Here is a 13312-nt window from a genome sequence, read left to right as displayed (position 1 = left end):
TTTGAACTAAAATCATAAATAATTCATCAAACTAACAACTCAGAATAAAAATATAGTAATTCTGTCTAAAAACTATATTGTTATATTCAATTTTTTATTTATAAAAATTTAGGTACCTATTTAAACTATTTTACAAAATACAGTGTTCAAAATAATTTGTTAATACACAGTTTAAACCACTAACGAGTCAAAATACAAGATGGAGAACAAAAAAAACAAACTACGAGTACTAACTTGTTAAGCCACGCATTCGCTGGAAAGGTCATTCAACTCCCTAATATTCTGTTATCGAATCAGGGATTCTCAATGAAAAATTAAATTCAATGAAAGGGCATTATGGTCCAAACATGTTTCCAGCCCCGCTCGCTCTATTCATAGCCGACTCAGAGCAAACCGCGAATCATCTTCTTCTTCTTGAGTCATTATATACCTCTCTCCCTTTCAACTTTCAAGGCTCCTCAGCACACAGAGCTAGATCCGCACTGTACCGAATCAAACCGACACGTCGTTTTAATGGGCGTTCCGGCGTTTTACCGCTGGCTGGCGGATCGGTACCCACTGTCGATCGTGGATGTGGTGGAGGAAGAGCCAAGGGAGGACCCCAATGGTGTGGCTAGCCCTATCGACGTCTCGAGACCTAACCCCAATGGCATGGAGTTCGATAATTTATACCTGGACATGAATGGCATTATCCACCCATGTTTTCATCCTGAGGGAAAGGTTTGCTTTTTATTTTAATTTTTTTTCAATTACTTGAATTTCTTCTTCTTCAAACTCTGTCATCATGCAAAAATTCAGTATGGTGGGAGAAGTAGAACGATAGGTTTTTTAATCTTGAGAGGGAAAGTTACTGAGGAAGTAGTATTCCAATTTATCAAGGGCTTTAATTTAGATTTGCTCATCAATTAGCTGTGAAAGAGAATTGAACAGTGTGTGATTTCATTTGTTTATCCGTAATCAAGCTGATAGTTTGTCAAAGCTTGCAAATTGGACACTCTTAAGTACTAGTTTTGGTTAAATTCGTTAGAGAATTTAGGACTACAGTATTGGACTAGAAGCGAAATAGGTCATGGTTCAGACTATTATCTTTTGTTTATTAGAATGGAAATGCGGTCGGGGGTGAGGGGTGGGGATTCATGAAGTCTAATAGGTAGTTGGATTGTGTCACAGTAAAAAATACTCAATTTCTGTGTCATTACCTTGTGAATTGATTGTAGAAAAGGAATGGATGAAATTGTGGAGTTCAGTGCTCTTTGGGAAAAATGCTTTACAACTTTACTCAGAAAACAGTGACCATTGTATTTTGTGGTGTTGATTGTTGAATTTTGGGTGTTTGCTTTGTTGCTGTTATCTAAATATATGTACATATATATATATTTTAAAATAGGATCCCCGCCTAACCCTGCAGTATTTGGGGTTTTCTAAATATTTTCACTGATTTTTTTATGTTGGCTGTCACGTAGCCTGCGCCTGCTACGTACAATGATGTGTTCAAATCCATATTTGAATATATTGATCATCTCTTCACCTTGGTTCGCCCTCGAAAACTTCTCTATATGGCAATTGGTGAGATCTTATTTTAGTGTTTGTTTTGGCTATAGGTAAACCAGCCGACTCAGTATAATTGTGTGCCTAGTGGAAAATTATATGGCAGGTTTTAATAATAGTTATTTTAACCTTTAATTTACAGATGGTGTTGCACCTAGAGCTAAAATGAATCAGCAACGGTCTAGACGTTTTAGAGCTGCTAAAGATGCAGCGGAGGCAGTAAGTTCTTTTTCATGTTATCATAGTGGCTGACCATTACTGTTTATGGGACTTAGTTCTTTTTCTTTCTGCTTGTTAGGAAGCTGAAGAAGAAAGATTGAGGAAGGAATTTGAGGCTGAGGAGAGAAGTTTGACACTTAAAGAGAAGCGTGAAACTTCTGACTCAAATGTTATTACTCCTGGAACTCAATTTATGGCAGTGCTTTCAGTGGCACTTCAGTATTACATACATAGTAGGTTGAATCGCAACCCTGGTTGGTGGTCTACAAAGGTTTGTTCGACAATATCCTATTTAGTCCCCTTTCCCAATCTCCCTGTGCCTTGAAGGTCGGATGATTCCTTTCCTGTGGAGTAATCCCTTCTGTACATTTTTCGGTATACTGGTTTTCAGGATACTTTTGTCTCTCTAAGTTTATTTATGGGGCTGCAATTGGGTGTTTGAAGGTTATTCTTTCTGACTCAAATGTTCCTGGCGAGGGAGAACACAAAATCATGTCATACATTCGATTGCAGCGGAACCTTTCTGGTTTTAATCCTAATACACGTTATTGTCTATACGGTCTGGTGAGTGTTTTATAACTTATTTGTCATTTTCTTTTTGTTCTTATAATGGTCAATTGTTTAATTAAAATGTTTGTGTTATTCATAATCAGGATGCAGATCTCATTATGCTGTCTCTAGCGACACATGAAATTCATTTCTCTATACTAAGAGAGGTCAGCTGATACTGTATTCTCAACAGCCTTTACAATTCAAATTCCTTTGATTGTAGGAGTTGGTATCAATTTTTTTTTCTTCTTTTTCTGCCCCAACAGGTTATTACACTGCCTGGGCAACAGGAAAAGTGTTTTGCCTGTGGTCAAGTTGGTCATATGGCAGCTGAGTGTAGTGGTAAACTAGATAACAAAACACCAGTGGTAGATGAAACTCCAATTCACAAGAAGAAATATCAGGTTGGAAATCTAAGCGTCAACTTTTGCCTCATAATTTTGGTCTCTATTTTCTACCTTGATATAATTTTCCATTTGCAGTTTCTAAACATTTGGGTATTACGAGAATATTTACAATATGAACTGGATATTCCCAACCCTCCATTTGCTATTAGTTTTGAACGACTACTGGACGATTTTGTCTTTCTATGTTTTTTTGTTGGCAACGACTTTCTTCCACATATGCCTACATTGGAGATCAGGGAGGTATGTGTTGTAGTTTTGAGTTACTTATTCTACTTCATTTTCTGCATCTTTTGAGTCAGTAGTTTCAAACACAATTAGTTTAATCCTTATTCTGTAATCTAAATGTTTACAAAAGCTGATTGTATAGGTTTTCATGTCATCTTCAAGGCTTGCAGCAAAATATATATTATATTTTCTTCTGTCTGCCATTTATAATCATATTTATTATGCTAAACTGAATGTTTACTCTACCAGGGTGCAATTAACTTGTTGATGCATGTGTATAAAAGAGAGTTTGCTGCTATGGGTGGTTATCTTACTGATGCGGGTGAGGTAATTATTTTTTTATTTAAAGGTTGTTTATATACTTATTTAGTTCTCCCAGTTTTCTTTTTAACATATGGAAGTAACAATTGCGTTGGTGTTTAAATCACTATTCTCTCAGTGAGATTTAATTAGTCCACTCCATTTCATATAAGTACAATTTTAATATTATACAATTTTAATTGCTAAAGCACCATTATTGTCTGGGACTAAGTTTTGAGCTGTCAAAATTGATCGTTAGTTTTTTTGACACGGCCATTTTAGGTTATATGTCTATCTTATAAAGATGAAGCAAAAGAAAAACATTGCCAAAAAGAAGGAAGCCACAAGGCCGAGTTGCCAATTTTAAAGATCATAGGCAAAGTACATAAAGAATATTATCAAATTACTTGGGTCTTTTTCTCATGCATAGAATGTCATAATCATTTTAGCTGTGAGGTTTCTTGAGTTTGTTATGCTTTCTGAAATATGAATCTAGAGCTATGAATTTTAGGCATATGGTTTCAGGACTTATTAATAGAAGTTTTCAAATTGACTACTGTACTCTGCACTCTGTAGGTGTTGTTAGACAGAGTAGAGCATTTTATTCAATCCGTTGCTGTTTATGAAGACCAAATCTTTCAAAAACGGACTCGAATTCAGCAGGTATCTGATTTATTCTCTAATCATTTTTGTTTTCCCCAAGACAATTTGACCTTTTCTTTTTTTATTTTTCTTTTTTCTGACAACATTTTCATGGATTCTTAGCTATTCTATTGTGTATGATGTAATAATTTACTTGAGATGTTTGTGTACCCCTGCCTGGTGACTATTTTAGCCAACTAGATTTTGCATTATAAGTTTTAAACAATTATGCTACTATGTTTATCAACTGCTAGTCTTCAACTATGTTTTCTTTTGTCGATATAAATACATTTTTTCTTAATGATGGCAGGCTTATGAGAACAATGAGGAGATGAGACAGAGGAACAAAAGAGAGGCAACAGGTGTTCAGCAGGCCCCGGTGGCTCCAGTGGTAGACAAGGTTCGTTGTTAAGCTTCTTCCTGTGATTGAATATCTCCATTGAAATTCAGTAGCACTGTAGTTTGCATGTGCGTAATGATGTTTTCTTCATAAGTGAAATTCTTTTCAGATTTATTAGAATTCTGAATGAGTTCTCATAAAATTTATTATTCTAGTTCAAATACATACTGGGAAGAGCTAGGACATATGAATTTATTTATAGATAAACTAAATCATGATATGTATATAGAAATTCAAGTAGACCAAAATGATCAGCAAAATTTAGTTTTTTTTTTAGATTCACGTACTGGGAAGACCCAGGATGTATTAATTTATTCATAAAAAGAAAAATATTGGAGACATAAACCAACCCATAGAAAAAATATCAAAGAAGAGCAAAACAGTTAACGAAATTTAGCTGGGTTTTTCATGATCCGAATGGGTAAAACTTTTGGCTTTTGATTGTTACCCTTCTAAGAAACAAGTTTCCAAGGATTCTTGAACCTCCAAATCACATAATTCTCATAAAATTTATTTTGCGGGTTAATTTGGAGTTGTGAGCCCTCCTTAACATTTCACAAAAATTAGAGAATTGGTCTGCCAATAATATTTTTCCAACCATAATTTTTTGTCTTCCCTGTGAATGCCTTGCTTTTCTTTTGTCTAATGGTTTAGATACTTGTGCTGTGTGATGCCCTAGATAATTTTTTCTCTCTTCTTTAGTTCTAAATTTTATATGACTGATATTGAAAGTAATCTTTTGAAGGCCAACTCTAGTTATTTTGGTCTTGGAATTTTTGTTGTTTCAAAGAATGAACACATCAAGTGTTCTGTTCTGTTGCTTTTTACTGTGCTTCAAGCTGATTACAATTTGTAATATACCACTAGCCATTTGTGTTTGTGAGGCTCTGCTTGATTGTGGACCTCTGAAGTAGTGGCTAAGGTAGGCCGAGGACAGATCGTTTGGATCCAATACTTATGAATCTGTTAGCTGAATTATTATTATTAATATTATTACTATTATTATTTTGCTTTTTTAAATAAAGAGATGTTTTGGGGTTTCACTATTCTATTTACAGGTAAAATTAGGTGAACCTGGATACAAAGAAAGGTATTATGCCGAGAAGTTTAATGTATCAACGCCTGAGGAGATTGAAAAAGTAAAAAGAGACACTGTAAGTTCTGTTAGTTCATGTGTAGGAATTTTATTCAACAACATTTTAAGTGCACTTTCTGTCAATAGTCGCATTTCTTGTGATTGTTTTTTTAATCTGATCTTTTTTTTGTGGGCAACCATTTATTTTTGTGCTTGGATACTTTTTAAGCCTATTATTTTGGTTTGACTTGCATCCCATAAAGAAGCTGCTACTTTACTTTAGTATTTATATTTAATTAGCATGACGTAGTTTTGGTGTTCATTCATGTTTTGAAGTAAATTGAGATTTCATAGGCTGGACATACTTGAAAAGTTAGATTCATTTACTTTGTGTTATTGAAAAGCTAGAAGTTGTAGTTAATCATTATTCTGTTAGAGCGAAAGATTATCTTAATTGCTTTGCGTCCATTAATTTTGATGAATTTACATTTTCCTTACAGGTATTGAAGTATGTGGAAGGCTTATGTTGGGTCTGTCGGTATTACTACCAAGGTGTTTGCTCTTGGCAATGGTTAGTTTATTGTTATTCACAGCTGAAATATATTTTACGCTCCCTTTTTCTACTCTTCATTTTGCTGCATAAGTGAACAATCTCAATTAGCATCAAGGTTCTAAAAAACATTTATTCTTGAAGATATATGAGTGTTACATCAAAGTGTTTTTCCTAAATATGTGTGGGAGAAGTTTTAGAGATGAACATAGAGGACGGGAAAGTGAATGTTAAATTAAGTGATATTGTTTAGATGGTTTATTTGATATATCACCTAGATAGATGTTCAGTTTATTTACACCATCTCCAATGCAAGATCTAAATATTGTGTTAAATTTGGCACAATTATTGGATAAATGCTACATTTGGCACAACATTGGCATTGTGCTCCAATACAGAATAACAGAACAAGAAGTAAACTATCTTCAATGATTTATTGAAAATATCAACTTCCTATTTTTCTTTTTCTTTTGCATTTTTATTTATTCTTTAATGACAGTATTTTAATTATAAAAGTGCATTTATTGTTGTGCCAAATTTGACACAGTTTTAAGCACGCCATTGGATCAGTATTTTATATATATATATATAATATTTATGTATAAAATACTAAAATATAGCAATCATCACTTATTTAGCACTCCATTGGAGATGCTCTTAGAAGACTGGTGCATGTCCTACTGCATCTCAAGGAACAAGATATTTTTCTGTGCCCCTGCTGTTAAATTTGCCCAGAGTTTTCAAACTAAATTAGCTTGGTTAGTTCAGATACATAAATGTGACCCGTTTTTTACATGCTACCAAGTTCTTAGTTTGATCGATGAACAGTTGAGTTAGCTTGTCAGTTGAGTCTTGCACTTCTTTTGGTTGTTTGTATACTAGGTTTGGTTAAGTTTTAGTTTCAGACTGTAGACTTCAGCTCAATTCCTTGAACATCTTTAAATTGAGATTTTTTTCTTCTTCTTATGTTTAAGAAGTAGAACTTATTACTCACATTCTCAATATATAAGTGTAATCTAGTTGCTTTCATATATTTTTTTTTAGAGGAAAAGAAAACTGTTATATGTCAATTGAACCTTTTGTTGGTCTGCTGATCCTTAGAAATGGCTTTCACTCAGGGTGATATCCAGGAAATTTCATTGACAATGCTTGTTTTGTATGCTGTTTTAGGTATTATCCATACCACTATGCGCCATTTGCTTCTGATCTAAAGGATCTCACCGAACTAGAGATAACATTTTTCTTGGGAGAGCCATTCAAACCCTTTGATCAGCTTATGGGAACTTTACCAGCTGCAAGGTGTCCATGCTTTACTCATTTGAAAGTCATAAACTTAATGATTAGGAAATATCCATTTGGCTATATGCATTGGCTGTATGATCATTGCTAAATTACTTTTACAGTTCAAATGCTCTACCAGAGAAGTACAGAAACTTGATGATTGATCAGTTATCACCTATTAATGCATTCTATCCTTCTGGTAAAAATTGGTTCAGCTAATATTTATTTATTTGTTGTTCAGCTTTCATTTCAATAGGCATTTTAATGTGTTCTTTTTGCCCCTTCAGAATTTGAGATTGACATGAATGGCAAGCGGTTTGCATGGCAGGTAGTGTGACTAAAAGTATTTTGTCTGTCATCTTTGTAATGATATTTGGAAATCTAAGGAAAATTGTACTAAACTCTTTTTACGTGAATCAGGGAATTGCAAAATTGCCATTCATTGATGAGAAGAAGTTGCTCACTGCAACAAGGAAACTTGAAGGCACTTTAACGGTCTGAAATGAAGTTTTGCTATTATTATTTTCCAAAAAAAAATTATTTAATGTTTTTCACTGGTATAAGACTTATATTTTTCTCATGTTTGTTTCAAATTTCCTCTTAAGCAAGTCAACCAGTTAATCAAAGATCTATACCAAAGTTTTTACGGTAGTTGAGCTGGAATTTGTAGACAATTGAAGATAAAATTGAACATTTAAAATATGATAAAAGACTCATCCACTTGGGAAATAAATTATCGTCACTTTTAGCCTTGATGAGGGTGGAGGAAAGTTGCTCTCTGCTTAGAGATTTAAATTCCTTTTGGCATGGCAGTTTCATGTTTTTGTATATTTGTTTGTACAAGGTTCTTAATATTCTGATTATCTATGTTTGCTGTTCCTCTTTTACATTGATGCTATCTAATTTAAATTTCTGAAGAGGTTCTCAAATTCATTATGGGTGTATGGAAGTTCCTTTTTCTTAACCTATTCCCCTTCCACCTTTTGTAATTTCTTGCAGAAGTTTTGACTGTTAGGGGTGTTGTTAGATGCAAAAAAAGCTCATGTGTGCATTTCACAATATTTTCAGCTTTGACGCTTAATTATGAGCATCTTCAATTTTGGTATATGCAGGAGGAAGAACAAATTCGAAATAGTGTGATGCATGATTTGCTTTATGTATATTGTGCTCATCCTTTGGCTTCACAAATGTGCATGTACTACCAACTTTATCGTCAGACGCCACCATATGCTAGATTTGCCTCTCAAATTGACCCAAATGCTAGGTTGTATAGTCTTTATATCTATTAAGACTTGGTATGTAGACATGATTGTGTACTGACTACCATATTCTCTGTTTATCTTTCACAGCGGTGGAATGAACGGATACCTATGGTTATGCGAGAGGAGTGGGATGAGAATTAGAGTCTCTTCCCCTATCAGTGGGTTTCCGGACATAGAGAATAACCAAGTTTTGTAAGTACTTTTACTATGCTTGTTTGATAAAATAAAACCTTGAAAATCTCATGTTCGGCATTCCTTTCTTGCAGAAGTGTTTCATATCTTAACCCATTTGCACATAGGCACATCCCAGAACCGCCCAATGGTGTGGTATTTCCCGAAAAGGTATTAAGCTATTATGACTGAAATTTCCTGGTTTGATTATTATTTCTAGATGGTTACAAGTCAAACCTACTGGTTCTAGCCTGGTGTACCAGTAGTGTATTTCTTTCTTTCTTTTCAAGTACATCAAATAACAAAACATTTTTGGTCACTTTACAAGAAGCTTCTATTCTAAATACCACACATACATGAATTTGGACTTGAAACCTTTAAATTAACCACATCAAGACTAGAGGCCACACTTTTAAAGAAGATATTGGTAGTCAAGTTGAGATGTACATCCAATTTAACTTGTGCAAAGTTGGCCTTGTAAAACTACTTGTTCCACTGGAGGGTAAGCAGTAAAAGTGAAGTTGGTCATGTACCTTGTGCATGACCGAAGACAGTCACCTATTGTGATTTGTTTCATTGTCATCTCTTGTGCTTCCGTGCTCTTAATGCTGTTTGTCTAACTATGCTAAGATGTGGTAAGCTTATGAGTTATGATGTTTTTATTTGCAGATGATAAACTCTACTGATATTAAGCCGTCCCCTGTGTTATGGCATGAAGACAACGCTAGCCGGCGCCATCAATACAGGGAAAGGTGAGAAAAGATAATTTTTTTTTATGGTTGGATGATTGAATTAGAACCATCTCTGCTTTGATGTATACAATTGTATTGGGCTTGTCTCAGCCTTTATGGGAATCTTTTACCTTTAAAGTTCAGTGACAAATAGATACATAAAAAATAACTAAAAAATGTTAAATACATTTCAATTTTATTTCCGGCCTTTAAGTTATCCTTCAAGAAAACTGGTGAAGCCTTTGTCCATCAAATTTCTGAACCCATGAAAAATGTGATTTGTACAAAATTCGAGTCTTTGTTATTACAAAGATCCTCATATCTACTCTATCAAGTTCTCTGGAGAAAGGAATTATTTTTAGGATTAATTTTATAATCTTCCCCTGAACTATGGTCAGTGTATCAATATTCCCCCCACCCCCCAAATTAATTTCCCTTTTTAAAAACTGTCTATAGTCCAGGGAATTCTAAAATTTATCCTAATTTTTAACTGTGATTTTTTTTTTGGCAGACAACAAGTGTATGGGGCAATTGCTGGCCTTCAGTTGGGAGAAGCAGCACACCGTCTCGTTAAGAACTCCCTCAATCTAAAATCTAATGATTCACCCTCTGGGTCTTGGGATCAATCACCATCTCGAAACATCCCTGGCCATTACCAAGGAACAACCAGATCAAGACCAGCTGGACCTTCTGGGTATGAAAGGGGCTTCCGGCAAGACCCAAATTCTTACTATGATAATTCCTATAATCCTCGGGGAATAATGAGTAGGCCTAGATATCCAGTCTCAAATGGTAGAATGCATAGTCAAGCTCAAGAACAGTACCGCAACTTGAGGAATGGAATGGCTACTCTGACAGTGGAAGAAAATGTGAGAAACAGATCGCCTGCTGCGATGTCACCGAGAATGCCAAATTCAGGAAATTCAGCAAACATGTCTCACCAGTTCATACCGAACATGGGTGTACTCCCAGCACCGCCCCTAAATTGGATTGACAAAACCGTGACTACAAATGGTGGAATGTATAATAGGCAACAGGAATACATCCCAGGCAGCACACATGAGAAGCAGGGGAAGGTGACTTATCAGGTTAAATCACAAGTTAGTCAAGGTTTATCTAATCCTGGAGACCAAGAGCGCTTGTAAGGGATTTGGTTCAGTTGAATCTTCTTTCTGGTGTCCATGTCTTTCACCGAAACAGTTTGTTTCGATGACAGGGACCGTGTTTGAGGGTAGTAGAACAAGAAGCTTCAGCCAATTTAATGGAACAGATTAGAGCCTTTTAACGCTCTATTCCATTTCATACAAAGCGCATCAATTCATTTTCTATGGGAAAAATATATGAAGATTTATTTGTTGCGAATTTGGTTCGTAAATGGGCAATGCTTTTCCAAATTATGTATGTGGTTTACTGATCAAATACCGTGGGGCGGAGGAATTGTTGAGAATTGTAGCCTTGTGTCACTGGACGATTTATACTTGTTCCCAGTTGGACAAGGGTCAATCTGGGAGGTGTATTGTGTAGTCATTTTATACTATTTGTAATCAGAATTTCATAGGAAAAATGTAGTAAAGATAGATCTCACCTTCAGAAAAAATTAAAAAGAAAAATAGGAAAAAAAATGCTCATTAGTAAATTATGTTAGTTACTATATGGAATACCACTTGTAATCAAGATTGTTAATTATTGTTTACTTTCCTTCGTTTACTCTTTAATTTACAACTATTGCTTATCAGTATGGAAGAAATCCCCTCTTTATTGATATCAGCCATCAGTAGAGTGAACTTGGCTCTTATTTTCACAGTGAACAAAACTTTGAAGCTGGTGATCGACTATTAATGACAACTTAGTATTACTAGGCACTCTCCGTCTTATCATATCAATCTGAAACCACAATATACTATAATTTGGCAATTGCTTACAAAACGTCAAAATCCAGTACATGCAATGCAATAGAATTATAAAAGTATTGGGGCTACTCATATTCTCTATAATTTAATTTCAGTTGTAGTTACTTGTGACTGAACCAACCAACTAAATAACGATTTCAATCTGTAGACAATCAAGTTTAATACTTAGTTAAAGTATTGGTACTTTGATCTCCATAATACTTCTAGATTAATCACATTACTAACCATGAAATTGAAAGGCATGGACCTTGATGAGTACAGTACGTACGTGCATAGTAGATTTACAAAACAAATAAAACGATGATAAAGAAAGCTCCGGATTTGCACCCGTTTCGTTCTTGTTTTGGTTAAAGGTTAATGGAGATGTTACCACTTCAGTTTCATTAAACAGAGTTTTAGAAGACGAGATCAATGTTGAGAACTTGTACAAGTGTAAGTGTACTAGTAAACTTGCTTGGGAAAATATTCAAGTATGCACATTCTATTTGAATATCTAGTAAAAGAACCTAAGCTAAGTAGCTCAAATGGTCAGGCAAACGCATGTGGTTTGCTCCCAGACTTTGAGGTTTCAGTCCCCCCTTAGTACCTATATAACAACAATTGTTATAGTTTCCTCCTGACCCCAAATATTGCAAGGTTTGGCGTACAGCCTAATTTCAAAAAAGAAAAAAAGAAGCAAGTAAATGGGGTAATGGGGGAGGTAGACTTCTAGGCTAGGCGGATCAAGATTGTCATCATTTGGCTTTGTCATGAAATATTGGATTTAAATACTCTTAAATCTTTCACCATACATTGCCTATAGAACAAATAATAATCCGAACTCTATAACAGATCTCCAATCAAATCTTCTTGCATCTAGTAGTTTAGTCTCAACGTCGTCTTTCCTACTGAATTGGGTCGAGTCATGTTTCAAAAACAGCCATATTCATCGAACCAACACAAGTGAATGAACAAAATCTGAAAAAACATGAAATTTGTACTATATAATCTTCCTATTACTCAGATGATCAACCAGAATTCTTTATACTTCACATGTAGAAGAAAGAACAACTTCCATAAAGAAGAAGAAGAGGAAAAAGAGAACTGCACCTCATCATCCACTATTGGAGGAAGTAACCAGACAAGAAAAGTACAAAGAAGAACAACAAAGTCCCATATATAAGAACAGCTTTCTGCCCAGAAGTGAGTGTATTGCCACCAAGGCCAAACTGCTGGTTCTGAGCAAAACCAGCTATTTCAACACTCTTACTCACAAAGAAGCTCTTGGAAGCTCCACAAGTTGAGCACCTCCAATCATCAGGCAACTTGTCAAATGGTAATCCTGGCGGTATAGGATAAGATGGGTCCCCCACTGACTCATCATACTTGTAACCACAAGACCTGCATTCGAAGATTCCAGTATTCAGCACCGCGAACTTCTCTTCAAGCCGGCGTTTGTCGAAACTCTCTTGCTCCTCCAACGACAGCTCCGGTTCAGGTTCAGGCGCCGGAGTCCGAGTCGGTGGGGGTGGAGCTGAACTGGGTTGGTCTGAAGTGGGCTTGTCTTCTTTTGAGACATCAATGGAGTTAGAAATGAACTTGAAGGGTTTAAGGGGCTTGTGGGGAAGTGAAAGCGAGAAAGCTGGGATTTTGGGGAGAAGAGCGAGATGGGTTTTGAATTTTAGAGGTGAAGGTTGAGAGAATGAGGTCGATATGTGGAAAGAAAAGGTGGCCCTTGTTGTTGCAGAAGCCATAAATGGTGGAGAAGTGACGGTTCTTCTTCTTCTTCTTCAAGTATAATGCTATTACTTTCTTTTCAAAGTTTTCAGCTGTATAGAAAAGTGTACAAGAGAAAGAAAAAAAAAGGGTTATTTTTTCTTTCTTTCTGGGTGAAATTAGTCGATTTTTGATTATGTTTAGGTGATTGTTTGCATCTGGGTGGAGGAGAAAGAAATGGGATCCATGGAAGAGCATATGCTGCGTGTCCTGTCCTGAAAGAGAGTTGGATAAGGTGGTGGGGAAAGTTTTGTTTGTTAGATATAGATTGCTTTATGGATTATGTT

The 13312-nt window shown here is 35.4% G+C and overlaps 2 protein-coding genes across 2 annotated transcripts; one reads left to right on the top strand and one right to left on the bottom strand.

The window, feature by feature from the left end:
- The first annotated feature begins 408 nt into the window (after positions 1 to 408).
- LOC133790787 (5'-3' exoribonuclease 4) lies at positions 409 to 11127 on the top strand. The gene is made up of 22 exons (XM_062228547.1): positions 409 to 720; positions 1464 to 1566; positions 1691 to 1767; positions 1847 to 2038; positions 2212 to 2331; positions 2421 to 2483; positions 2583 to 2720; positions 2799 to 2963; positions 3198 to 3275; positions 3825 to 3911; positions 4201 to 4290; positions 5349 to 5444; positions 5866 to 5936; positions 7086 to 7214; positions 7319 to 7395; positions 7484 to 7524; positions 7617 to 7691; positions 8309 to 8460; positions 8546 to 8650; positions 8725 to 8800; positions 9299 to 9381; positions 9872 to 11127. Exons 1-22 carry the CDS (start codon positions 514 to 516, stop codon positions 10503 to 10505), a joined length of 2859 nt encoding a protein of 952 aa, XP_062084531.1. The 5' UTR covers positions 409 to 513; the 3' UTR covers positions 10506 to 11127.
- A 1101-nt stretch (positions 11128 to 12228) lies between these two features.
- LOC133790788 (uncharacterized) lies at positions 12229 to 13255 on the bottom strand. Its single transcript, XM_062228548.1, has one exon. The coding sequence runs from the start codon at positions 13001 to 13003 to the stop codon at positions 12371 to 12373; it is 633 nt and encodes a 210-aa protein (XP_062084532.1). The 5' UTR covers positions 13004 to 13255; the 3' UTR covers positions 12229 to 12370.
- Positions 13256 to 13312: the final 57 nt, after the last annotated feature.

Source organism: Humulus lupulus, chromosome 7, assembly GCF_963169125.1.
Source record: "Humulus lupulus chromosome 7, drHumLupu1.1, whole genome shotgun sequence".
NCBI lineage: Eukaryota > Viridiplantae > Streptophyta > Magnoliopsida > Rosales > Cannabaceae > Humulus > Humulus lupulus.
Note: the sequence above shows the minus strand (reverse complement) of the source record. Positions and strands in the feature narration are given on the sequence as shown.

Coding starts and splice junctions, on each gene's coding strand:
- LOC133790787 (XM_062228547.1), top strand. CDS start 514: ATGGGCGTTCCGGCGTTTTACCGCTGGCTGGCGGATCGGTACCCACTG. Junction 1,768..1,846: donor CTAAAGATGCAGCGGAGGCA/GTAAGTTCTTTT, acceptor TCTGCTTGTTAG/GAAGCTGAAGAAGAAAGATT. Junction 8,801..9,298: donor GTGTGGTATTTCCCGAAAAG/GTATTAAGCTAT, acceptor TTTTATTTGCAG/ATGATAAACTCTACTGATAT.
- LOC133790788 (XM_062228548.1), bottom strand. CDS start 13,003: ATGGCTTCTGCAACAACAAGGGCCACCTTTTCTTTCCACATATCGACC.